The sequence below is a fragment of the Phyllostomus discolor genome, chromosome 15 (assembly GCF_004126475.2).
Source record: "Phyllostomus discolor isolate MPI-MPIP mPhyDis1 chromosome 15, mPhyDis1.pri.v3, whole genome shotgun sequence".
Taxonomy (NCBI): Eukaryota; Metazoa; Chordata; class Mammalia; order Chiroptera; family Phyllostomidae; genus Phyllostomus; species Phyllostomus discolor.
This window is the reverse complement of record NC_040917.2, coordinates 15,116,548-15,139,569: the sequence shown is the minus strand read 5'-3', so window position 1 is coordinate 15,139,569 and position 23,022 is coordinate 15,116,548. Positions and strand designations below refer to the sequence as shown.

The following is a 23,022-nucleotide window of genomic DNA, read 5'->3' as shown; positions in this document are numbered from 1 at the left end:
TCCTCTCTTCCCTGTCCTCCCGTGGGTGTCCGACCTGCTCGTCCAGACTCCCCCTGTCCTCTGCCCTGGCCCTAATGAATCCTTGTACATCCAATCCCATCCTGGAAGGCCTAAACTCACACACATGTGGGGACACACTTGAAAAAGGAATAATTGTAAAGGACTCAATTTGAAGAATCAGAGGAAATGTGTCCCTACAAAAGAAAAACAGAAGATAGCCCTGGCTGGTGTAGCTCAGTGGACTGAGCGCAGGCTGCGAACCAAAGCATCACAGGTTCGATTCCCAGTCAGGGCACATGCCTGGGTTGCAGGCCACAGCCCCCAGCAACTGCACATTGATGTTTCTCTCTCTCTCTCCCTCCCTTCCCTCTCTAAAAATAAATAAAATCTTTAAAAAAAATAGCTGTAAAAAAAAAAAAGAAAAACAGAAGATACACAAGGTCCTTAAGGCACACACCGAGTTTCAGGGGAACACACCCACAAAACAGAAGCAAGCAAGAGGAGAGACAAATCTGAGAGAAAGACTGTTTAAGGGAAAACCCAAGTGTTGTATTGACAAATCAAGGAGAGCAGCAAATAGCAGATTCGATACAACAGCAAATGAGATTCCACAGAGAGAATAAAAGCAATCAATGAAGTAGCCCCATCCAGGTGGTTCAGTTGGTTGGAGCATTGTTCCGTACACCAAAAGGTTGTGGGTTCCATTCCCAGGGCACATACCTGGGTTGCAGGTTCGATCCCTGGTTGGGGCATGTATGAGAGGCAGCCCATCAATGTTTCTCTCTCCCATTGATGTTATTTCTCTCCCTTCCTCCCCCTCTAAAAGCAATGAATAGATCCTTGGGTGAGGATATTTTTTTTAATTTAAAATTTTTTTAAGATTTTATTTATTTTTAGAGAGGGAAGGGAGGGAGGGGGAGGGAGGGGGATTGAGAGAGAGAGAGAGAGAGGGAGAGAGAAACTTTCAATGTGCGGTTGCTGGGGGTTCTGGCCTGCAACCCAGGAATGTACCCTGGCTGGGAATCGAACCTGGGACACTTTGGTTCCCAGCCAGCGCTCAATCCACTGAGCTATGCCAGCCAGGGCTAATTTAAATTTTTTAAAAATCAATCAATCAATACAAAAATAATGGTCTACAATAAAAGGCTAGCCCTCAGACCTCAAAAGCATCACTCAATTCTCAGAAATATTAAGAGCCCACACTAGAAATAACCTGGTAACTTTTTAATTGGAAGGATAAATTTAAAAGTATGGAAGTGTCTAAGGAGTCTAGATATAATTTCACATCATATACAATAAAATAAAACTCTGAACAGGCATAAAGCTTCCCTTCCGCAGCACTGTATGCCAGAAAGCAACAGCTCGTCACCCACTGTCGGAGAAGACAAAGCATGGCACACGGAGGGCGGCAGAGGGACGCCCGAGCCAGCCCCCCGAGCGTTCAGAAGGCGTACTGCCCAGGTACTCTTCATTTCAAAAGAAATCTCCCTAAGAACACCAGCACAAGACAAAAAATAAAAACAACGGAAGGATCAGCCAGACCATGCTACAGAATGATGGTTGGACCAAAAAAACAAAAAACTGGAGACATTACAAAAGAGGGGAGGAGAGTTGGCATACAGTTAAAAATAAATGGAAACCATGAAAAACACAGAGCGGCATCTCCATACGGCTGTTTCTATTATCATGAAACAAGGCAAGCATCCAAAATATTACTGAAAGATTAATAATAATAATAATTTAAAAAATAGCCCTGGCCAAGTGGCTCTGTTGGTTGAGCATCACCCATACACACCAGAAGGTTGTGGGTTCTAGTCACTGTCTGGACACATGCCTGGGTTGCAGGTCCAATCCCTGGTCAGTATGCATATAGGTGGCCACTGATCAATGTTTCTCACACCAATGCTTCTCTCCTTCCTCTCTCTCTGAAATCAATTTAAAAAATACAAATATGTGTGTGTGTATGTGTGTATCTGCATCTTCGGGTGAAGATAAAATAAATGCACTTCTTTTCGGAAACAGCCTTTTCCCACAGACATCCAGGATCAAACGCCGCGCCCGTGCTGCCCTGACAGAGTAAGCCCAATTTGAGCCTGTGTATCTCACTCACTCTCACAAAGTCCCAGCTGCTGCAACCTGCAGCCGGCAAATTGCGGCATCCCAGAAAATGTTTTTCTTGCTCTAAGACTTTAAGCCCTGTGATCTCCTTGAATAGCCATGCAATTTCTGAAATGACTACCTGCTGCCCCGCTCTGCCCGAGACCTTCCACCGACTGTCTTCCGTGCGAGAACCACACCTGCACGTACACGGAGACGCCCTGCTGGCGCCGTGAAGGGAACCAGTCTTTCTCCCCCTCGGAGTCGCCATCAAGGCTCTACACGCGTCCCCAAGTCTGCAGCCTGGGTCAACCGAGCAAATTCCTTGAAAATGCAACTTACCTAAATGACACAAGGTGAAACAAAAAATCTCAACAGCTTTAAGTTTATTAAATTAAGTTTGTTATTAAAAAACGTTCCCACAAAAAACATCAGGCCTAGGTGGTTTCACAAATTCTGTAAATGTAATAATGGGAAAGAGCGTAGTCAGAAGTGGGTTATTAAAAAGTCACCTTTGGGAGCATTTGCGATCTTGCTCCCTGGCCTAGATCTGCAGTTTGACTCAAAACTCAAAAATCCTCCAAAAAAAGGAAAAAGATCAGCTTGACTGTCAGCAGGAATAACGGCCAAGAGTCAACATCACGCAGGCTATGAAGGCCGGACTGGAAGGAACTGGGAGACCGGCTCGGATGGAGTTCATTTCTTCCTCCCCTTCGACGGCTTGGCAAACAGAGCCGGGTCGATCTGCTCCCGCGCCAGGCCCCGGACGGAGAAGAGCCTCGCCGCCCGCTCCTGGAGGGTGCCCCCACACTTCAGCCCCAGGGCCGACAGCACGCCCTTGAGCTTCTCCAGGCCCAGCGACTCCATTTCTGCGGCAGAGGTGAAGGCCAGCAGATCCAGAGATTCCTGTTCAATGGCCTGAGAAGGGGACCAAAGAAAAAAAAAGAAAAAAAAAAACCCAAAATATTTAAAACAGGCCTTCTTTTTCTTTCTCTGAATAAGGCTTTAACTGACAGCTACATTGTATTTCTCAAGGAATTTTCCGCTATTTTGCCTTCTCTCGCTATTGCATTTTATAATCATCTAAGTGCTTTTCCACAGACATTCTGAAGACACACAATAACCATTCAGAACAGTAACAGAAGTTACAGGATTCCTGAACTTAAGAGAGTCTTAATGTTACACAAACGGTTACAGGACATTCTTTTCTGATTTTCCCAATGAGAACTAAAACAGCGAACCACACCTGACCCACCCCCACACCGCGACCACAGCGAAGAGCAGCTCCCAATAAAGCCTCACGTTAATGAGGTTCCCGGGCCTGTGAATCTGGAATCCCATGCTCCTCACGATTTCTATTCTGACTGAATAACTACGACCGGTTGTCAAAGTCCCCACCTACAGACACAGCGAGTGCAAATGCTGTCCACCAGGCCTGCAGCCGTCCCCCCCGGAGCCCCCCCGACTGGGGGACAGACTAACACCGCCGCTGACGGGCGGACGGACGGCCTGCGGCGGGCATGTGAGCGTCCGAGGGTTTTCAGGGAGCAGTCACTTTCGCACAGTAACTTATTTTTTTTTTTAGACATTAAGGAGAGCTAGGGACAGACTTTTTATCTTTCTATTTAATTTTTTTTAAAGCCACTTTCTTAGATTTCTGGAGAGAACCTTGCTTGGCTTCACTATTTGCAGCCAAATCCCAAACCACCACTCAGGACTCTTTGGCGAGTCACTCCCGGTTGCTCTGAACACCACAGCTACGGCTGCAAGGCCAACAACAAAACGCTCCGCGGTTGAAGGCTCCGGGACTGAAAGCCCAATCAGGTTTTACTTCATCTTCATTTATTCATTTTTCTAAGACTCTGGTCAGGATAAGGCTCCTAATATATACAAGTAACGTAAAAGCGACACGTCACAACTCCAGGGAGGACGTGACGGTAGACTGCCCGCCCTTGACACAGAAAACCCCATCGCCCTCCCGAGAAGAGGCCACCTGTGTGTCTCTGCCTCTTTACTAGGGGCCAGGAAGGTGCTGGTCAAACAAGTAACAGGCCTCATGTCTATTAAAGGAAGCCAAGTCGTTCAAGTTTTATCTGCTGTAAAAAGTAAATCATTAAAACATCCAAGATTTTTTTTCTGGAAGTCAGTCCACTGAAGACGGCAAATAATCGACTATTAGAGGGAGAACACGCCAAATGAAAATAAATGTTTACAAGGCTAAACATGGGACGTAAGGGCTCACTGATAAATTAAAATCCAGCCGCTCCTCTTCTACAGCGACCATCGTCACATCCAGGGGACGAGCACGTTCAAACACTATCCCAGGAGACAGCAACACTGAGTAACCAGTCTCACGACATGAAAACGAGCACATTTCACCAAGTCTAAAGCACCACCTACCTTAATACGCCTTACTGTTGCCTGTATTACTGAGAAAGGATAAATAATACAATTATGCTCTAATGCGATACACATCCAAATTCAGAGACTAAAAACTGAAAAACACACCTTAGAATTAATGAAAGGACACCACCTAGTGGCAAAAATATGTAAAATCTGGAGCTAAAAAAAGTGGAAGGATTTTGAGGGGTCAAAGCGAGCTTAACCATCCTCCATCCATTCTCCACTTCTGACTGGGAAACGAGCTTCCCACTAAGCAGCTGCTGGGGAAAGCACATTCTCACGGCTTACTGTGGAGATCAAACTGATTTCGCCACGTTGGATGGTGGCCCCCAAAGCGACGTACCGTGCTCCCTGACTGGCGTTCCTCCAGCTGGGCCAGGGGCGCGTCTCCCCTGTCCTCTGCGGGTGCGGCCTGGGCAGCGCGCGCCCCCTGGGCTGTTTCCCCCGTCTCTCTCTCTGCACTCAGTCCAGTCTCGGCTGCCTGCTCGTCCGCGGGGCCTCTGCTCTCCGCCCCCACTTCCCCCTGGGTTTTCTCCGTTTGCGTTTCCACCTTCCCGTCCGCACGCGGCTCGGCAGGCGCTGATCCCGGCTGAGCACAGCAGCCGTCTGCAGCTCCGCTCCTCGGGGCAGCCACGGGGCCCTGCGGCTTTTCGGGCGAGCTGCAGCCTGCACCCGATACTCCTGCCTTCTGAGAGCTGCTGGGAAACTCGGTGGCTGTCGCAGCGCCGCCACTGCCGTTTCTTGGAACCGGAAAGCTCGTTCCTGAAGTGCCAGGTGCTTCTTCGCTGTCATCATCTGAGCTCCCGGAGCCGGAGCCCTCCGCCTCCAGGCCGGCGGTGCCCAACCTGCCAGACACGACAGGACGGGTCAGTGCTGTTCACAGCGTCTCCTTACAGAGGGGCTGCGATCTGGTCAGGAACCAGACTCTGACTGCATAAAAGAACCAGCTGGCTTGAGACCGAGAGCAGGTAAGTTTCAGAAAAAGATACCCCAGAAGCATAAACAGAAGAAAAAAAATTCAACACTGGAACCAACCACTCCAAGGATCCAAGAGGATCTCCTTTTTTAAGTTGTGACTCTCATAGAACAAAACGGGTTTTATTTAAAGCCCTTCCCCCTATACTGCATGGATTTCTACTGTTAGGTAACATCCAACTGGAAATGGATAAACAACTGTGGTACAGCCCCGCTGTGCAGCAGTAGTACTTGCAACAAAAGGAATGAATTACTGATGCACGTAATCCCGCCGACGGAGCCCAAAAGCATTCTGGTAAGTGGAAGAAGCCAGACGCAGAGGCTACGGGCCACTCCGGAACAGACAAACCACAGGAACAAACACTGTACCTGTGATCAGTGGCTGCCGGGGGGGGGGGGGGGGGGGGGGGAGGGAACTAACTGCAAAGGGGCACGTGAGAAATGTTTAGAGTGATCTTTGGCTAATAATTACCTTTCTATCCTCAAAGGGGAAGCCCACAAAGAAGCAAGACCCATGTGGACTTATCCAGAACGTGGCCCGAGGGAGCCAGGCTGGTAACCAGAGGGCCAGCGGGAAGGGCGGGAGAGCCACCAGCAGAACGGTAAGATCCCAGGTGCTGCTGTGCTTCCGACCCCCGCGTGCCCAGGCGGTGCGGAGGGTCTGGCAAAGTGGCCGCAGACCTCAGTCATGACTGGGAAAACCCCAGAAAAAGCAGAACCGCCTGGAAGGTACAGCCCCGGTATCTCCACCGGGGGTTTCTGAAAGTTAACTCTTTTGACACCAAGTAGTAACTCAAGGATAAAGCAGTTTTGTGATCTTTCACGGTAAGGAAGAATACTGTGCTTCAGGCTCTGCTACCGGCACCCGCAGCGGAACCATTACGGGCGTGTGCAGGGTGGCAGTCCCGGCTCCGAAGGCTGAAGCTCCCAGGAAAGTCCTGGGCCGCAGAGGCACGAAGGACACGCGCCCTGCCAGTCCCCGAGGGCCCATCAGGAACGAAAAGGGGCACACTCACCAAAAGCACGTCCTTTTGGCGGCACGGCATCCCCTGTCCGTTTCTGCTTTGCTGGGCCGCTTCCGAGTCTCGCCGAGTTCTGCCGATACCACCTTGCTGGAGGCAGCCTGCATACCTAGCCAGAGATTTCAACAACTCGCACCTACTGTCAGGACTAAGCCTAGTTAGAGAAATTGTAAGTAATCCGGATTGCAAAATAGCTGCAATCTAAAGCTCTAAATTTAAATTTCTGAAAATATCAAAATTTAATACGGCTAAAATGAGATGACTCTCGAATCTACAGGTTTGAAATTATAAGCACTCTGGCTCTGGAGCCAGAACGGTAGGCACTGGTAGTGTCCAGTTTGTAAACCTCGGGGCTGCCGGTTCAAACCCAGCCCTCCCCGAGCACAGGGCTTCATCTCCCCGCACTCGTTACTGGCTCCCTTGTGGCGCCGTAACCTTTGTGGTGGAAAAGAGTCCTTCTCATTCAGCTGTACCTGCAACAGACCCAGAATAATGCTCCGGACTCCAGTGAAAGTTCGTGACAACCACTCCTATTTAAACTGTTGAGACACCTGACCTAACACTAGAAGCACGTGTGCTGAGGGCCAGACACCTCCGAACGACTTAGCCCACCCCCAGGAAGCACACACAGTGGTCTTAACCGGGGCCCACGGGACTCAGGCGGCAAGGACACCAAACGCTGTGTGGGTCTGCGGTCTTTCTGCCGCAGGCTGCGAGACGTACTGTGCTCGGCAGGGAGGGGAGAGGTTTGCACCTTTCGGCAGATTCTCAGAGGTCAGAGATGCCAAGAAGCAGAAGAACTGCTCTCTGCGTGCAGTGCGGAACGGTCTGGGACAGCCGGCTTCGGGGTGCCGGCCGGCCGGCCGCACCAAGGAGCCCCAACTCTCACCTTTGAGGACGGAGTCCTCCAGGCGCTCCGCCATCTCGTGGCACTGCTGCAGGTAGCCGGGGCTGGTGAAGCAGTGCCTGGGCTCCGCGAGCTTCCGCTGCAGCCGTTCCAGGCGCTGCTGCTCCTTCTCGGCCTCTCGCTCAGCCTGCTGTTTCACCCACTCGGCCATTCTGGGGACGGCAGACAGACGTGTAACTGAAGGGGTATTCATATCCATACACACACTCCCCCAACAAACTAATGCACTCTTTTTTTAAACAAAGATTTTATTTGTTTCTCGAGGGAGGGGAAGGGAGAAAAAGAGGGAGAGAAACATGGACGTGTGAGAGATACATTGATCAGTTGCCTCTCGCACGCCCCCAACTGGGAACCTGGCCTGCAACCCAGGCGTGTGCCTGGACTGGGAGCTGAACCAGCGACCCCTGGGTGCGCAGGCTGGCACTCGATCCACTGAGGCACACCAGCCAGGACTGTGCTCTTGCTTACACTGTGATGTTCCCTCAGGAGTGGTACCACGCTTCCCACTAGCATATTGTAATGGAGTTAACTAAGACCCGAAAATAATTATATTATGGAAAAGATAATATCTGATAACCACATACTAGAGCACAAATATTTCAAGTTTACATTTCTGATATGCATGGCACGTATATAATCACCAGATAGAAAAGTTTGTTTCTTTAAAAAAAACACAAACAAACGGCATCTTACGCTTTCTCGTGATTGACATCTCGTAGTCTCCTTCCACTGAGGTCTCGGCAAGCCTCTCGGTTGGTTGTCTTCTCAATCTGAGCACCGAGCGCTCTGAGCATGGACCCGAAACCTGCGCAAACACAGGTGGAGAAGGCAGGTTCAAAAGGGCTCGAGGACGGCCAAATGTCGAACTCGTGACAACAGTAATCCGTCACGAGGTTAAAGGTGATCTCTGCTTTCTTTTTGGTTTTTTTTTTCCCAAGGTTTTATTTATTTTGAGAGAGAGAAGGGAGGGAGAAAGGGAGGGAGAAAGAGAGGGAGATAGACATTTACTGTTTGCCTCTCACACACCTCCCAACCGGAGACCTGGTCTGCAACCCAGGCATGTGCTCAGGCCAGGAATTGAACTGGCAACCTTTTGGTCCACGAGAGGATGCCCAACTCACTGAGCCACACCAGTCAGAGCTCTTTCTCTTTTCTTTTTTAAATGAAGGAAATGAACACAAGATTGGAACCCAGGGCACAAGGGTAAAAGTACTGATCACCTTGATTCAACCCCATGCCTCTCACGCTCCCTCTTGTATTTCTGAACTACTGTACCTGCTCCACTGAGCTACTCTAGAGGGCTTTACGTGGGGCCAGAAAACACAAGATTCCCAAGTTAAGAGCTTTAAAAAGTGTATGGTGAGATTTTATAGTCAGTTTAAAAGGAAAGGCAATTTTAAGCTGCCTGACAGGACAAACTTCATTCTCACTGACTTGACTGCAAACAGCAGGATGATCATAATCTGAAATATCAGTTCTCTGAAAACCGACCCAATCACTGTAGATTTTGAGAAACTTAGGGACTGCATTTTAGTGCATCAGGAGACAGACTAAGAACTGTTCATGTTCGGTCTTTGCTAGTCTAGTTTCTTCTCTTTCCTTAGATGTGTTCATATAACCCACACCTTAACCTACCCCGATAGATAAACGCAGTTGTATTTCACAGCGACTTTGGGCCTCCCTTGGAAATACAATGAGACCAAATGCTGATAAAGTAGATGTGATTGCTTTTACACACTTTCCTTGGCAGATTGGACAGAATGCTGATGACCATCTCTCTTCATCTAATCTTCCCCAAAGCTTTAGCGCCTAGGATGCCTCAGGGCTACCCAGCTGGAGAAGGTGGGACAGTAGCAGAGAGTATCTTCCTCAAAGAGAACAAAAGAGAAGATCTTCAAAACCAGGTAAGAAGATAAAGGATTGTGCAAGGGCAAACGAGGAGGCTGGGGTACTAGAGACCCGGGAGTTTTTTACATCCAGCTCAAGACTGCAGGAGGGCCACAGCTGGGCAAGCGGTGGCGTCCAGACCCACCTCCTTTCCCGCCGCGCAGTCTGGGCTCCAAGCTGTACGCGGCCCCATGCTGCACTGCGGCCCCGGCGTCCACGGGCACTCCGTTGCACTTCACAAAGAAGCATTCCTCGGGGACGTCCTGGGGACAAACGGGGTTTTTTAAGCGCTGTTTATGAGACCTTACGAGTTCCTTGCAGGAAGGGTCTTAGCTTATTACCCTTGTATGACTCCAGGGACAGGCAGGTAGTGTGTGTTCAATGAATATTTGTCTAATTGAAAATAAAAACTACTAAAAGAAAAAAAGTCATTTCACATGACGTGTTCTGGGTGCAGTATTTTCTGATACCTAATCGGATAAATATATATACATACACACACACACACACGTATACATATATATATACATATACATACATATACACACACACACCCCAGAACTTTTTGTCTTCTGGATGAAAAGGTCGGGGTCACGGCAGAAGGCTGTAAAGGGCACGGACCCGGTGACTCTGGAGGTCCTACACACACTGCCTGACTTTTCCGAAAAGGTAAATTCGAGATTGGCCCCAAGTTTAAATGTGAAAATCCACACCCTGAAAAGTGTAAGGAGAAGGACAAGAAGAGGGGAGGGAAGGAGACACAGATACGGTTTTAAACCCACCCACACACGCGCTAACCGTTTTGGGACAAGACCCTGGCTCTTTGGCGAGCACTGCCGAGGCCCACGTGCCCCAAACCCACTCTGCGTGTTTCAAAAATCCTCGGATCAAGCGGTGAAAAGAAATTGTAAAAACGGTAAGTCTTTCTGAACAAGTTTCTGATGCTGTAAAATTAAGACAATAGAGGAGAACTCTCCAAAGTTACACGGGACCTAGGAGGTGTATGATTGAATTTACAGTATCAAGAACGAAGAGATCTCAACACCAACAGAAGGACAAATACATTCCTGGTCTCCTCCTGAAGTGGAAACTACGAACATTCTGAACCGCATCACACGGCTGTTTCACTGGGAGCCATTCATTCCTTCAACAAATATTAAGTGCCTACTACTTGCCAGGGACTTTTCAAGTGTTAAGATACTACAGTGAGTAATATGGTGGACACAGATCCTGACTCACAGAGCTTACATTCTAATGGGGCAAGACAGGTCATGAACAAATTATATGAGGGCTCTCCAGAAGGTATCCTGCCGTGTACTATGAAAAATAAGAGACATTTATTGACGATACAAGAACCATTGTTACACAGGCCACTGACGCCTCCGTCCCCTTCAAAGTAGGCACCTTGGGCCCCCACACAGCTCTCCCAATCACCGTCAGCTGCCCCCTCATATTTTCCTGACTCTCACTGATGGTCGGAAATCTCCTCCCTTTCAAAGATTATTTTAGTTTTGGGAGAAGACAGAAGTCATAGGGCACCAAATCTGGGCTGTAGGGGGGCTGAGTCACCTGAGTGACTCGATGTTTCACCAAAACGCTGTTTAAGTAGACTAAATCACCTGCAGTTTTCCCAGGCAAATGGGAGAGCAGGAGACGGGAGGGAGGGAGTCTAGGCTATGTGCATTGACATGATTTACATGAAGGACCACTCCTGTCTGCCAAAGACTGCCTGCTTTAAAGGGCTGCTGTAAAGATTAAATAAGATACATAATACATCTCGTATTTGTTTAAAGTGTATAACTTAAAAGCTACTTTAGCTTCTTTTACTATTTTATATTCCGCTTGGCTATGGTATTTCCAAAGTTCTAAATAATTTCAGAAGACATTGTAAGGCAAGAAGATCACGGTTCATTTCCAAACAGAACTGCCCACTGAACCAGACAACTGAGCAACAAAATTGCACTTTCTACTTGTTAAGATTCTTTTTAATCAACAACCTAACAGAAAAGAACAAAGAAAAATTAGCATCAGTGTAACTGTTTTTAACCATTTGTGCCCTACAAAGTACTTCAAATGGGTAGCCCATCAAAGTCAAGTTTACTGACACATCCAGGGGAGGGGGCCTGCACAGCAGGAGGAATTAGGAAGTGTCTCAACAACCACAACAAAGAGAGAGATATTAAAGGACTAGGGGACGGGTGGAGTTGGGCAAAATTTAAATTCAAGTGTTTCTGAAGGACTCAAAACAAAGCCCGGCTATTGTAAAAGGGGAAACTGACCCAGGCTCCTGTTTCCTCGGAAACCACGAAGTTAAGATAAATGTGGAATGTTGTGTCAAAAACCCCTTATCTGAAGCCCCGGCACCTGGGCTGGAAATCCAGCACCCCGCCCTTCATCAAAGTGGCAGATTCTCAGGCAAGAGTGGGATGCTCCACACTTAGCAATACAATTTCAAACAATGAAGTTTCTTACACTCTGTGATTTTGGAGATCAAGGTCACCCAGTGAATAAGAGAGACTTTCAAGGGAGTCATTACGATATTTCACAGCTACCCCCATGTCCTTGGGAGAAATTGTTTCCTGCTAACCTTGCAGGTGGCTTTATCTGAGTCTGTTATCCCAGTCAGATAAACAGCAGGGAGCTACCACTAACTTTACCAGGTGTCAGAATAGTTATGCTTTAAAAAGCATGGGTGTGAACCTGAGCTATTTTTATTTGCTCCAGTATCTAATCAAGCACCCTTTAATAAGTTTTGTGTTCATTTTTGTTATGGTCATGTTTCTTAAGTACCTGGCTGAATCATTCATTTATATTTCTTTTTTTAAATAAAAAATTATTTTCCTCCATATTCCTCATAATTAAGATCCTACTTTTTTCTGGTCTCATCTTGAATCAATTGTCAGTAAGTTTGGAAACTGTACTCATGAGTTAAGAATTATTTTCAGAGGTATTAAAATCCAATTATCTTGGAAAAGATTCCCCCATTTAGAGAGTCAAAAACAGTTCTGAGAGTTTTCAGACTGGCTTGCGGTGTGGGGAAAAAAATGGGGAAGCTGAAAGCCACATTATTTGCAAGCACGCACTGCTTCTACACGGAGCCAGCCCAAGTACGGATTTGACTGGGACTGCGGTGAAAACATGGATTAAGCTTATAAATAACAAGAAGAGGAAACAGCCTAAGGAAGCAAAGACGAGGCAGTTCTAAAGAAAAACAATACACTTGATCACGTGCCAACATTAAAATCAGATTCAGGGAGACCGCTCAATTCTTTAGATAACTGAACGGGTTTAATATCTAATATTTTAGTCCGTAAAAGTTGGCTTGCTTGACAATCAAGGAAACTACACATGTAACTTTGCAAGTCCATGACAGGTTTTCAAAAATATGCATGGACAAATGACACCATCAAATGATTCGTGAAAACGTCCAAATGACAGGCCCTAAGAACCAGTGCCCTCAACAGGTCACGTGTGTGTGTTTGGCCGCCCCAACCAGTGAGTGACCAGATGCATCCACTCCCCTCGTCAACCATCCTTTCGCCTGGGTCTGGATATCACATAACTTCTCTAGGCTACATGGAATGTTTGATCAGTGGACAAAATGCGCATTACATAACCAAAGAATGATTGTAAGGAAATGTAAGGAAATGAGCCTTGAAAGTCATCTGGTCCAGCTGCCTCATTTACGGGTGAAAACAACAGAATACCAAAGTGTTATCTGTTACGCCAGACTGAAGGCTGGACTAGGCATCTGGGAGTGGAGTTTTCCCCCTTTCTGTGAAATGACAAAACCACCATCACCCAAAAACAAAGGAAGGCCTCAGCATCAGTTTGAAGCACCTTGAAACTGAGGAGCCCTCAGCCTGAAAACCCGAAAACCTCCAAAAACACTCCCCCTCCGCACCCAATTCTGTCCCCTTCTTTCCCCTTCCTTCCCGGAACCGCGAATCTCACCTGATCTTGGAAATGGCGGTGGATAAGATCTCGGACGGAGCAGGGGGCCAAGGAAGTCCGCACCGCCCGGCACCCGAGGCCGGGACCGCGAACCCACACCAGAGCCGCCGCCTCCGCCATTTCACCAAGTCCCGGAAACTGAGATTCTCGGTGTCTAAGCGCCGCGACTAGACTGGCGCCTCCTGATTGCGTCATCGCCCCGCACTCGGGTCTCCCGTTTGCCCCGCCCCTCCCCTGGGGCCGGCCACGTGATCGGGGCCGCGGAGGCGAGCTGGCAGCGGGAGGGGAACCGGAAGAGCCTGGAGAAGGCCGATAAGACCGCGGAGCACCAGGGCGAGGCGTTGCTAGGGGAAGTTGCTAGGGCGGGGCTCCAGGGACCCTCTATAAAAGCCTGGCGCTGGGTTAGGTTTCCAGCTTTCTGGCTGTCAGCGATAAGGCCGTAACTAAGCACCCCCCCCCCGTGCCGCAGGCTTTGGCCCTTTTCCTTACATCTGTGCAGTTATTTTTGGGCCGCGAGGAATCGTGGCCTGAGAAGGCACTGCTCCCTAGGGGTGTGCGGGGAGAGGCTGCAGGCCCGGAAACGGTTTTGGGGGGGCTGCTTCCTCAGCCCTGGGGACCTCCCCCAACCCGAGGGGCGAGGGAAACGACCTCAAGAGGTCTCTAAAGAACGGTCCCCGGGTGGTTTTTTCCCTCCCTGTTTACCACGCATCCTCTTCCTTTGCAGAAACTGCCAACCTCCCGCTTTCTGCCAGACACGCTCAGTTTATTCTTATTTCCGCCTGTTCGCGCTCTGCGTTATCTCCACTTCAGCTCTGTTTTCAAAATATTTCACTGCAAGTGGGCCCTTGTGAAAGGCAGTGGCAGGAGTGACGCGCGCACAGTAATGCTGCTCCACAAAACCCTGCCATAACTTTTATTCGGCGCCATGGAAACACACTCGTGCAGATTTGCACCGCCTAACTTTAAGGCTCTGGGAATCTGGAGCCCCTTAATATTTAATATGCTGAGGTTATGGTGTTTCTAAAATCCTGCACAATTTAAAAACCACTAGTGTGAAGATAGGAGGGTTATTAGGAGAGAGCTGCGTCTGCTCAACACAGATGTATTGGCCCACAGAAACGAATTCTCTGCTGTTAAGATACTCGGCAAAATGAGACTCGGTGCCAAAGGGAAAGCAACAAAAAATTCAGAAATCATTTAATTGTGGCGGTATGCACAGAATAGAATTCAGAGGCCTGTGAAATTAGAGATTCTAACTGTTGTCTTTATTTCACTTACACAGGGGGGAATATGAGAGAAAAAGCTTCATTGTTTCTTACCAACAGGGTATCTAGTCCTTCCAAAGCCTGAAATCTGAATGAAGTCACTCACTTTTTATCTCTTTGGTGCCTTTAAATTCCTACTTAAAAAAAAAATTCCAACTATTGAATAGGCATTTGTCATTTAAAATATGAAATAACTATGGTTATTAACTTTTCAAAGACACAAATTTCCCGAGCAATCTATGTAATCTGTTGCTAACCCTTCACAACAAGCACATAGCACCATGCTATACACAAACTAGACATTAAATAAATATCAGATACTTCATGAATTACTAAGGTCTAATTGTTTTCGTTATGCATCTGAGGAAATTCATTTTGCACCAGTGTAACACTTTATGCCCTAAGGATGCAGAATTCAACTTGGGCTGGTCATTATTAAATTCATGTAAATAGTGAAGAAAGTGAAGTCCCGAAAATGAGGGTTGTGGTCAAGAACACCGTGCACATCAGTGGAAAAACATCTAGAAAGACAGCTGATTATCTGGGTGGCTGAGAGTTTGTGGTGGTGTCCAGTAGACAGATGGTGTTATGTGGCCAGGCTGGTCCGTGGTTATGGAAAAATCGAGACAACTGCTGTCACCTTCCCCACCTCATAGTGTTAGGTAGGGAAGGGACAGGAAGTCACAGACGTGTAGGAGTGTGACAGCTAAGTGGGGAGTGGGTGGGGGCCAGTTCCTGTACTATCAAAATAGTGTGGCGATGCTCCTAGGTTTATTTCTGACAAACCACACTGGCTTTGTTCTTGCCCATTTTCTCCAAGAGAGTGAGTCTAGCTGTCCATTTGCCTTTGGAGAACTGGTTCAGCTGCCGCAAGGACGCTAGGAGAGCGTCCCGAGGCAATGCGGAGTAATTGTTCACCGCCAGGAAATGACAGCACCAGTGTTTGTGTGGCAACCCATGACAGGGACTCCATTGAGCCTAAATGTCACACTGGTCTGCAAGGACAGGAAGCAGAGCTCTGCACGGGGGCAATTTCCATAAATGACAGCAAAGCTTCTAAACTAATGAATGCAGACTACATCCATGTGTGACGAGCAAGTTGCGCTGCTGTGCTTTCAGCCATGTTCAAGCTCAGAGATGAAAAGAGGTCCTTAATGTCGTCTTTATGGCAAAAGGCAACAGTACAGGCTGGCTTCTCCAGTGCCACCAACACAACACGGCTAGAAACTCCAAATTGGCAAGGGTCGCCATGTAGATGGCTCCAGCCCCCAGAGACGATGAGGCCAGCACCCAAGATGGAAGAACATCTTCTGGGTAGGAGCAGTGTAGTCCACACTGGGTAGTGGATGGCGTGGGAGGTGGAGCCTAAAGCAAGGACCTGAGATGTTTGGCTGCCGGAGAAGGCACAGCCCCACCCCCTTCCTTTATTGGACAATAGAAAATAAGACCCACCAAGGATGAGGTGGAGTTGAGATATAGAAGAGGTTTGTGTTTAGCATTGATGCTAGGAAGAAGCCTGGAAGGGGAAAAGGGAAGACTAGGGTAAGGATCCAGAACAGAGATAAAAAAGCTGGACCCAAGGTCAATGCTGAATGAGCCCACTTCTCTGTCATATCATCAAGAAGAAAGGATGTCTATTCAGCTCGGACTTAAATCAAGAAATTCTACCACTTCCGATTGCCCCATATACGACCTTGTTTGCATAATCATGACAACACTAGTTCCCAAGGCTGATTGGTTGCCATCAGTCTTACATCACCATTGGAGAAGGTTGCGGCATTGAAAAGCGGTCATTTCTGTCTCGCTAGTCACCGCACTAGAAGTGTAAAGCAAAACTGGCGTAGCACCTATCTTCCAGAAGTTTAGGATCTCAGCGCTGGAATTTTTTCAACACTGAAATTTGATTCCCTCTAGTCAATAGAAATCCATAATTCTTTTTTTTTTAAGATTTTATTTATTTTTTTGCCCTGGCTGGCGTAGCTCAGTGGATTGAGCGCGGGCTGGGAACCAAAGCATTGCAGGTTCGATTCCCAGTCAGGGCACATGCCTGGGTTGCAGGCCATGACCCCCAGCAACCGCACATTGATGTTTCTCTCTCTCTCTCTTTCTCCCTCCCTTCCCTCTCTAAAAAATAAATAAAATCTTTTTTTTTTAATATTTTATTTATTTATCTTTAGAGAGGGAAGGGAGGGAGATAGAGAGAGAGAGAAGCATCAATGTGCGGTTGCTGGGGGTTATGGCCTGCAACCCAGGAATGTACCCCGGCTGGGAATCGAACCTGGGACGCTTTGGTTCCCAGCCCGAGCTCAATCCACTGAGCTACACCAGCCAGGGCTCATAATTCTTTATAAATTGTGTATAGCCAAGCCTTCCACAAGGGAATTTTCCTGCAGGAGAAATGACAGGTCTTTGGGGTTATTTTTTTTTTCTTTAATTACTTGACATTAGAATCTGTCCACATTACTAGCCAGGGTTTTTCAGAGAAACAGAGCCAATAGGATATATCCAGAGTGGGGCAACAGTAGGCTTACAGCTGTGAGTACGTGAAACACGGTTTATTCTTGTGTTATTATTTACTAATTATTGTATTCTTCTTTAATATTTTTATTGCTGTTCAAGTACAGTTGTCTCCAGTTTCATCTTCTATATGAACAACTGTAAACCTACTTTTGCCCCATCCTGTACGTTATATATTATATTATCTTCAGTATATATGTGTATGGAGAGAGAGAGATTTGTTACAAGGAATTGGCTCATTCTTCACACAATTACGGGGTCTGACACATCCCAAAATCTGCAGGGTGAGTTGGCAAGCTGAAGATCCAGGAGAACCAATGTTGTAGTTCTAGTCTGAAGGCCAGCAAGTTCAAGTTTAGGAATCTTCCCTAGCTGGGCGGAGGGTTAACCTTTTCATTCTATGCAGGTCTTCAACTGATTGAACGAGGCCCACCCACACTAAGGAGGGCAATCTGCTTTACTCAATCTACCAGTTCAAATGCCAATCTCATCCAGACATACTGTCACAGGAACACCCAGAATAATGTTTGATCAAATATCTGGGCACCTCCTTGCCCAGTCAAGTTGACACACAAAACTAACCCTCACACCCACTAACTGGGGTTATCTTTGTTAAGAAAAGGGCCTTCACTATTTTGTTTACTTTCGCATTGACAACCAAAGAGGAACTGTTACATGGTGACTGGAGAGTGACTGAATAAAAGTCAGTGCTGCTTACTCCCCAGAGGTTTCACCGTATGGACCCAGGAAACTCACCTCACTGCCCTACACACCTGTGGCTGGGCGGGGGGGGGGGGAGGGGGGCTGAGGTGCTGCACCTGTGGCTGGGGGGCTGCGGTGCTGTAGCGCAGCTGCTGCCAGAATTATTCAGCTTTTCACTTCCCCATGTGGTCAATGTTCACAGTGCAAAATTCTTTCAGATTGTTTTTTTGAATGAAAGTTCTGTGCCTTATCAATTAAAACACCAAGAGTCATCAGGCAAGTGAATTCAGATTCTGGTTTGAACAAATTAACTTTATTTGAACAAACTCAGCTGTCCGGCTAACTCACCTACCTGGAACATATTTTTGAAAAATACAAAGAAGCCCCAAAGTCCCTACCCAGCTAACGTGTGTACATTGTGTCCCTATAGAACCCTGGGACCTTCTTGTTTTACAAAGGATTCGAACAAGGCTGGTGGTCTGCTTAACCACCTGCAGAGAACTGGAAGATTAGTAAGAAATGAATTATTGAATTACAGGAAGCGGAGAGGCAAGAAGAACAGAAGGCAAACAGGGGCTGCAAGAGGCTGGTGTGGGGACAGGAATGAGAAGTAATCATCGCAGCCGGGGTGATGGTATAAAAACGCAGTACAAAGTGAACACAGCCATTGGGGGAGATTTTCTCTCAGGTCAAACACACCACAGAAGCCCGAGAGCACAGCAGAGCCAGAGCATCAATGGAATCCTGAGACTACCGAATCCTGAAGGCAAGGCTGCCTCGGGCTCAGCGCACTGTAGTTAAAGCAGCAAGGGAGCATGATCCACATGTTAGAAAACTGTCCACTACAAAGGGGCAGGATTTTGAACATTCATGAATATGTAGGGTGAGCCCTAACAGTTCCGAAAACTCAGCTGTGCAGAACAACACGTTTCCCGAAAGTTCCAGGTAGCCTGTCAGTCTCAGCCTTCTAGACTTTCTGCAGAGAACTTTTGCACTTTAATGTATTTCAGATACAGGACAAGACAAACCGCTCTTGTGTACAAAGAAACCGTTTCCTCCTCGTTGCTGTAACAGGACATTAATTTCAACACACGACTTCTCATTTAGGTACCTAGAGTCTTGAAAGGCAGACGATCTTTGCCACTCTGGATAAGAAGACAAGGATGGAAATGACACAAAAATTCTCACTTTCCACAAGTCAGCAGAGGGCTTTTCTTTGAATATTTACTAAAAGTTTACAATCCATGCATAAGGGCTACCTAAAGGATTCAGAAAGGATACGAATGCATATTTACCCTGTGATCACTGTCGAAATCCTCTGGACGTTGATAGGAGAGGAGTAATGCAGATTTGGTGCTGCTATTAGGTGATGCCAAAAATTCATATATAGTCTCAAAATGATATTAACATTAAATCACAGCAGTGCTTTCCAAAGTGTGTTTCGGGAAATGCTAGGTCACCCCAACGCACCGTTATAAAATAAATCATTTTTGCTCTGGCTGGTGTGGCTCAGTGGATTGAGCACTGGCCTGATGCTCAAAGGGTCACTGGTTCGATTCCCAGTTGGGGTGCATGCCTGGGTTGCAGGCCAGGTCCCCACTGGGGGCACATGAGAGGCAACCACACATGGATGTTTCCCTCCCTCTCTCTAAAAATATAAAATGTCTCCCTTTCTCTCTCTCTCTTCCCCTCTCTCTAAAAATATAAAAATAAATAAAACCTTTAAAATAAATCATTTTCAAATACATCTGGGGACACCCCCATGCATATGCCCCGAGCAGAGATTCACAAAGTCCATTAGCATGATAAAAACCCTGAGAAATGCTGTTACCTTTGTAAAATCCAGTATTCCATAAACTTATTTGACAGTGGAGCCTCTTTCTGAGTCACGCCTGTTAGCAAGCATGCCCTGGGATTAGTATTCAGAAAGGGTTGGCGTTGAGAAGTCTGAGGTTGATTATGAGATTCCCAAACAAAAACCCAAGAGGATACAGCCTGCCATTCTTGAGGGTCTGTTCTGGAGCTCAATTCACTTTAAGTCATAAAAACAAACACTCTTTTTCCCCCCTCCACTTTACCATACATATTTTTCTTGTTAGGACCAATGCCCGTGCGCTGAGTCTTTCTTCCTCCTGCCTCTTGGAGGGTAAGGTAATGGCTGAACACAAGGACGTTCCTTGTCTTCTTCGTGCCCGTGTGCAGACTCAGTAAATGCAAAGGAACTCGCTGTGTCGAGAGGAGCCTCTGGATCATCACAGCTAACGCTGGAGACTGAGAGGCCCGCTCTCAGAGTGGGCTGTTCAATTAGACTGAACAACTCTTTATTTCTCACTTCCTTCGTGCAGGCAACGCGAGATGAGACAAGGGGGACTGGGCAGAGGTGCCGAGATCCAAAAGGTAGGGGCCTATTCTCAAGATGCTCTAGAACCATAATAAATAAACATCATTCTTAAAGCATAGCAGCCCAATAAACGCCGGAATAGCCATTATAACAGAGAAATGCACATCACATCCTGTAGGAAAAGAGGGCAGAGACTGAGCAAGAGGGAAGACAGGGAAGGACTTGGGGTTTTGCGAGGATGCACACTGGATAGGCTGATTGGGTCCGCGCATGCGCACATGTCGTAGAAAGACACAGCTGAAGAGAGCGTAGGGTTCAGGCGGTGGCAAGAGTCCCGAGTTCCTACAACAGCATGTATAGCCAGGGGAGAGGGTGGAAACCATAGGAGACAATAGCTGAAGACTTAGAGAGGGCTCTTAACTCCAGGCTGAGAGTCCAGACCTCAGCTGCTGTAGCTTGTGAACAAACAAGAGACTTGATCAGATCTGTATTTTAGAGAAATCACCCTGGGGAGCAATTGGAAGTGTCAACAACAACAGCCACCCTCTCTGGAGGAGCTATCCCTACTTGGCCAGTATGGAAACAGGCTCAGAAAGGTTAAGTGGCTTGACCTAGGCCACACAGCAATTCGGTGTCGGAACCAGGATCACAGCACAGTGGCCTACTATCAGGTCCAGGCTACTGCCAAGGTCAGAGGGAAGGAAGGCCCGCAGGCAGTGGCCGCAGAGAACAGGTGGGAGACACAGAGGAAGCAGAATGGGTAGGTGGCTCCCTGTCTCCTCAAAGTGACTGGTGTCCTGACAGAGACATCACATGGTCCAGGAGAGAGACCACGAGGAAGACACAAGAAGACACTGGTGAATCACGAGTGTCTTCCTCCTGCCAGAAACCCTCACGGTCGCTGCCGAGCCCTGAGCAGCGCTCAGGGACTCATTCTTGTCGTGTCTTTCTCTTCGATGCGCTTCTCACCGTGTTCCTTCTCTCCGCCTTTCCCGGTGTGCGTCTGGGCCCCATGTGCAGCCTGTCAGTGTCTGTTATGAATTCATAATGATATTCCGTTATTATCTGCATGAATCTGGAGAATGCTCGTGTGCGTGCGTCACAGATCTGTGTAAATAGAAACCCCAATGAGAGGGGCTGGGTGCTGCTGTGATATTCATGAAATGCAGATGTGGGCGCAGACATTGGGCCTGCACCTGTCAGCCTGCGTTGCATTCCTTTGTGTGATTATTATAATATCAGGTACATACCTTGTTTAGGCAACAAAATTGGTATCTGTTGACCATGAAGTAAGAGGACCTATGTTATCATTTCAATACTGCCTAAGACTTCTTTTGGGGTAAGAGTGGCTTCCTGGAAACACCATTATCTTTTTTTTTAAGATTTTATTTATTTATTTTTTTAGAGAGGGAAGGGAGGGAGAAAGAGAGAGAGAGAGAGAGACATCAATGTGCGGTTGCTGGAGGCCATGGCCTGCAACCCAGGCCTGTGCCCTGACTGGGAATCGGATCTGGGACACTTTGGTTCACAGCCTGAGCTCAATCCACTGAGCTACGCCAGCCAGGTATCTTTTCCTTCAAATTTCAACACTCCCAAAGAGGTAAGACAGAAAGATGAGATTCCTCCATCAGATATTTTTAACTATTCCCTTTCTACCGGCTTCTTTCTCGCAGCCTGGATGCCTCGTTCTGTTCCATCATCTGAAACCTAACAATCGCCCTCTTCCTGGGCCCGTCAGACACTCCCACTCGTAGTCCCCTTCCTCCGGGACGTCCCTTCAAGAATGTCCTCTGTGCTTGTCCTATCCCGTCGCTCACCTGGCCTCTTTCTCAGCTCTCTGCCATCTGGATGTCCCCCATGTATCTCAAGGCCAATTACCATTCCCCTGAGCTTGTTCTCCCTTTTGTATTCCCGAACTCAGTGACTGCCATCTATTCGCCCCAGCTCGATCTGCAAAACTGAGAGTCCTCGCAGATTCCCGTGCTTTGTGGTCCATCAAACCTGGTCAGTGTCCAATCCTTCACCATCTCTCTCCCAGCCCTTCTGTCCCTAGTGCTCACGCGTTTCAGCCATCTTGGTCTCCGGTCGGCGGTGAGCTCCGCGCCACCAGCCTCAACCCCTCCACCCGTACTCCCCACCACTGCCGGATGGTCTCCCCGAAACCAGGTTTAAGCCAAATGTAACGACGTCATTCTCTTGCCCCCAATTCCCCAATAGCACCTAGCAGCCTCTAGGGGAAGTTCAAATGCCCCAACTGGGCCCTGGGGGTGGGTTTATGGATGCTTGTTACATGATTAAAAATAACTACCTAAATAAAAGACGTGCTTGAATAACAAGGACGTTTTAAATCCACTTCCAAGGTTAAAAAATGAAATAAAATGAAAGCTATAGAAATGGGCTGTGAGAAAGCACGTAGAGCTCTAAGTGTCTCAAGGCCAATGGGTTTTGTTCCTGAGCTTTCAGTGTGATCGAAAAGGCTACTCAGAGAAAAAGAACCCTCGGACATGGGCAACAGTGTGGTGATGGGGGGGGAGGGAGAAGAGGATATGGAGGGGATAAGTGGTGATGGGAATTCCATCTCATTTAAATAAATTAATTAATTAATTGAAAGCTACACAGAAACTGCTTGACAACGATATTGTAAAGGCAAGCAGACCAGTGTGATTTTTTCTTTAATCATACTGCTGTCTATGCCCAGATTCTTTTATTTAATCTGCACAGATTACGGGGTTTGGGTTTTTTTTTCTTTTAATTAATAAAGGACTTTCTGTCCAACGTCCTTTCTCTGCCACTTCCTCCTCCAGCAGCCCCAGATTCGTCTCCAGCAGCCCCTCTGTGGAGCAGCCGGGAGGTCAGGAGGAGCTGTACACCCCCACATTTTAGGTCAGGCCCCCACCAATCAGGGCGGTCCCAGCCCCTCGTCCCAGGGACCAACTGAGGAACGGACACCTG

At 47.6% G+C, this 23,022-nt stretch overlaps 1 protein-coding gene across 1 annotated transcript; it reads right to left on the bottom strand.

Moving 5' to 3' along the window:
• Positions 1 to 2,461: 2,461 nt before the first annotated feature.
• Positions 2,462 to 13,423, bottom strand: SDE2 (SDE2 telomere maintenance homolog). The gene is made up of 7 exons (XM_028531313.1): positions 13,246 to 13,423; positions 9,437 to 9,554; positions 8,098 to 8,209; positions 7,387 to 7,556; positions 6,492 to 6,606; positions 4,844 to 5,345; positions 2,462 to 3,015 (listed from the first exon to the last, which is right to left on the bottom strand). Exons 1-7 carry the CDS (start codon positions 13,363 to 13,365, stop codon positions 2,794 to 2,796), a joined length of 1,359 nt encoding a protein of 452 aa, XP_028387114.1. The 5' UTR covers positions 13,366 to 13,423; the 3' UTR covers positions 2,462 to 2,793.
• Positions 13,424 to 23,022: the final 9,599 nt, after the last annotated feature.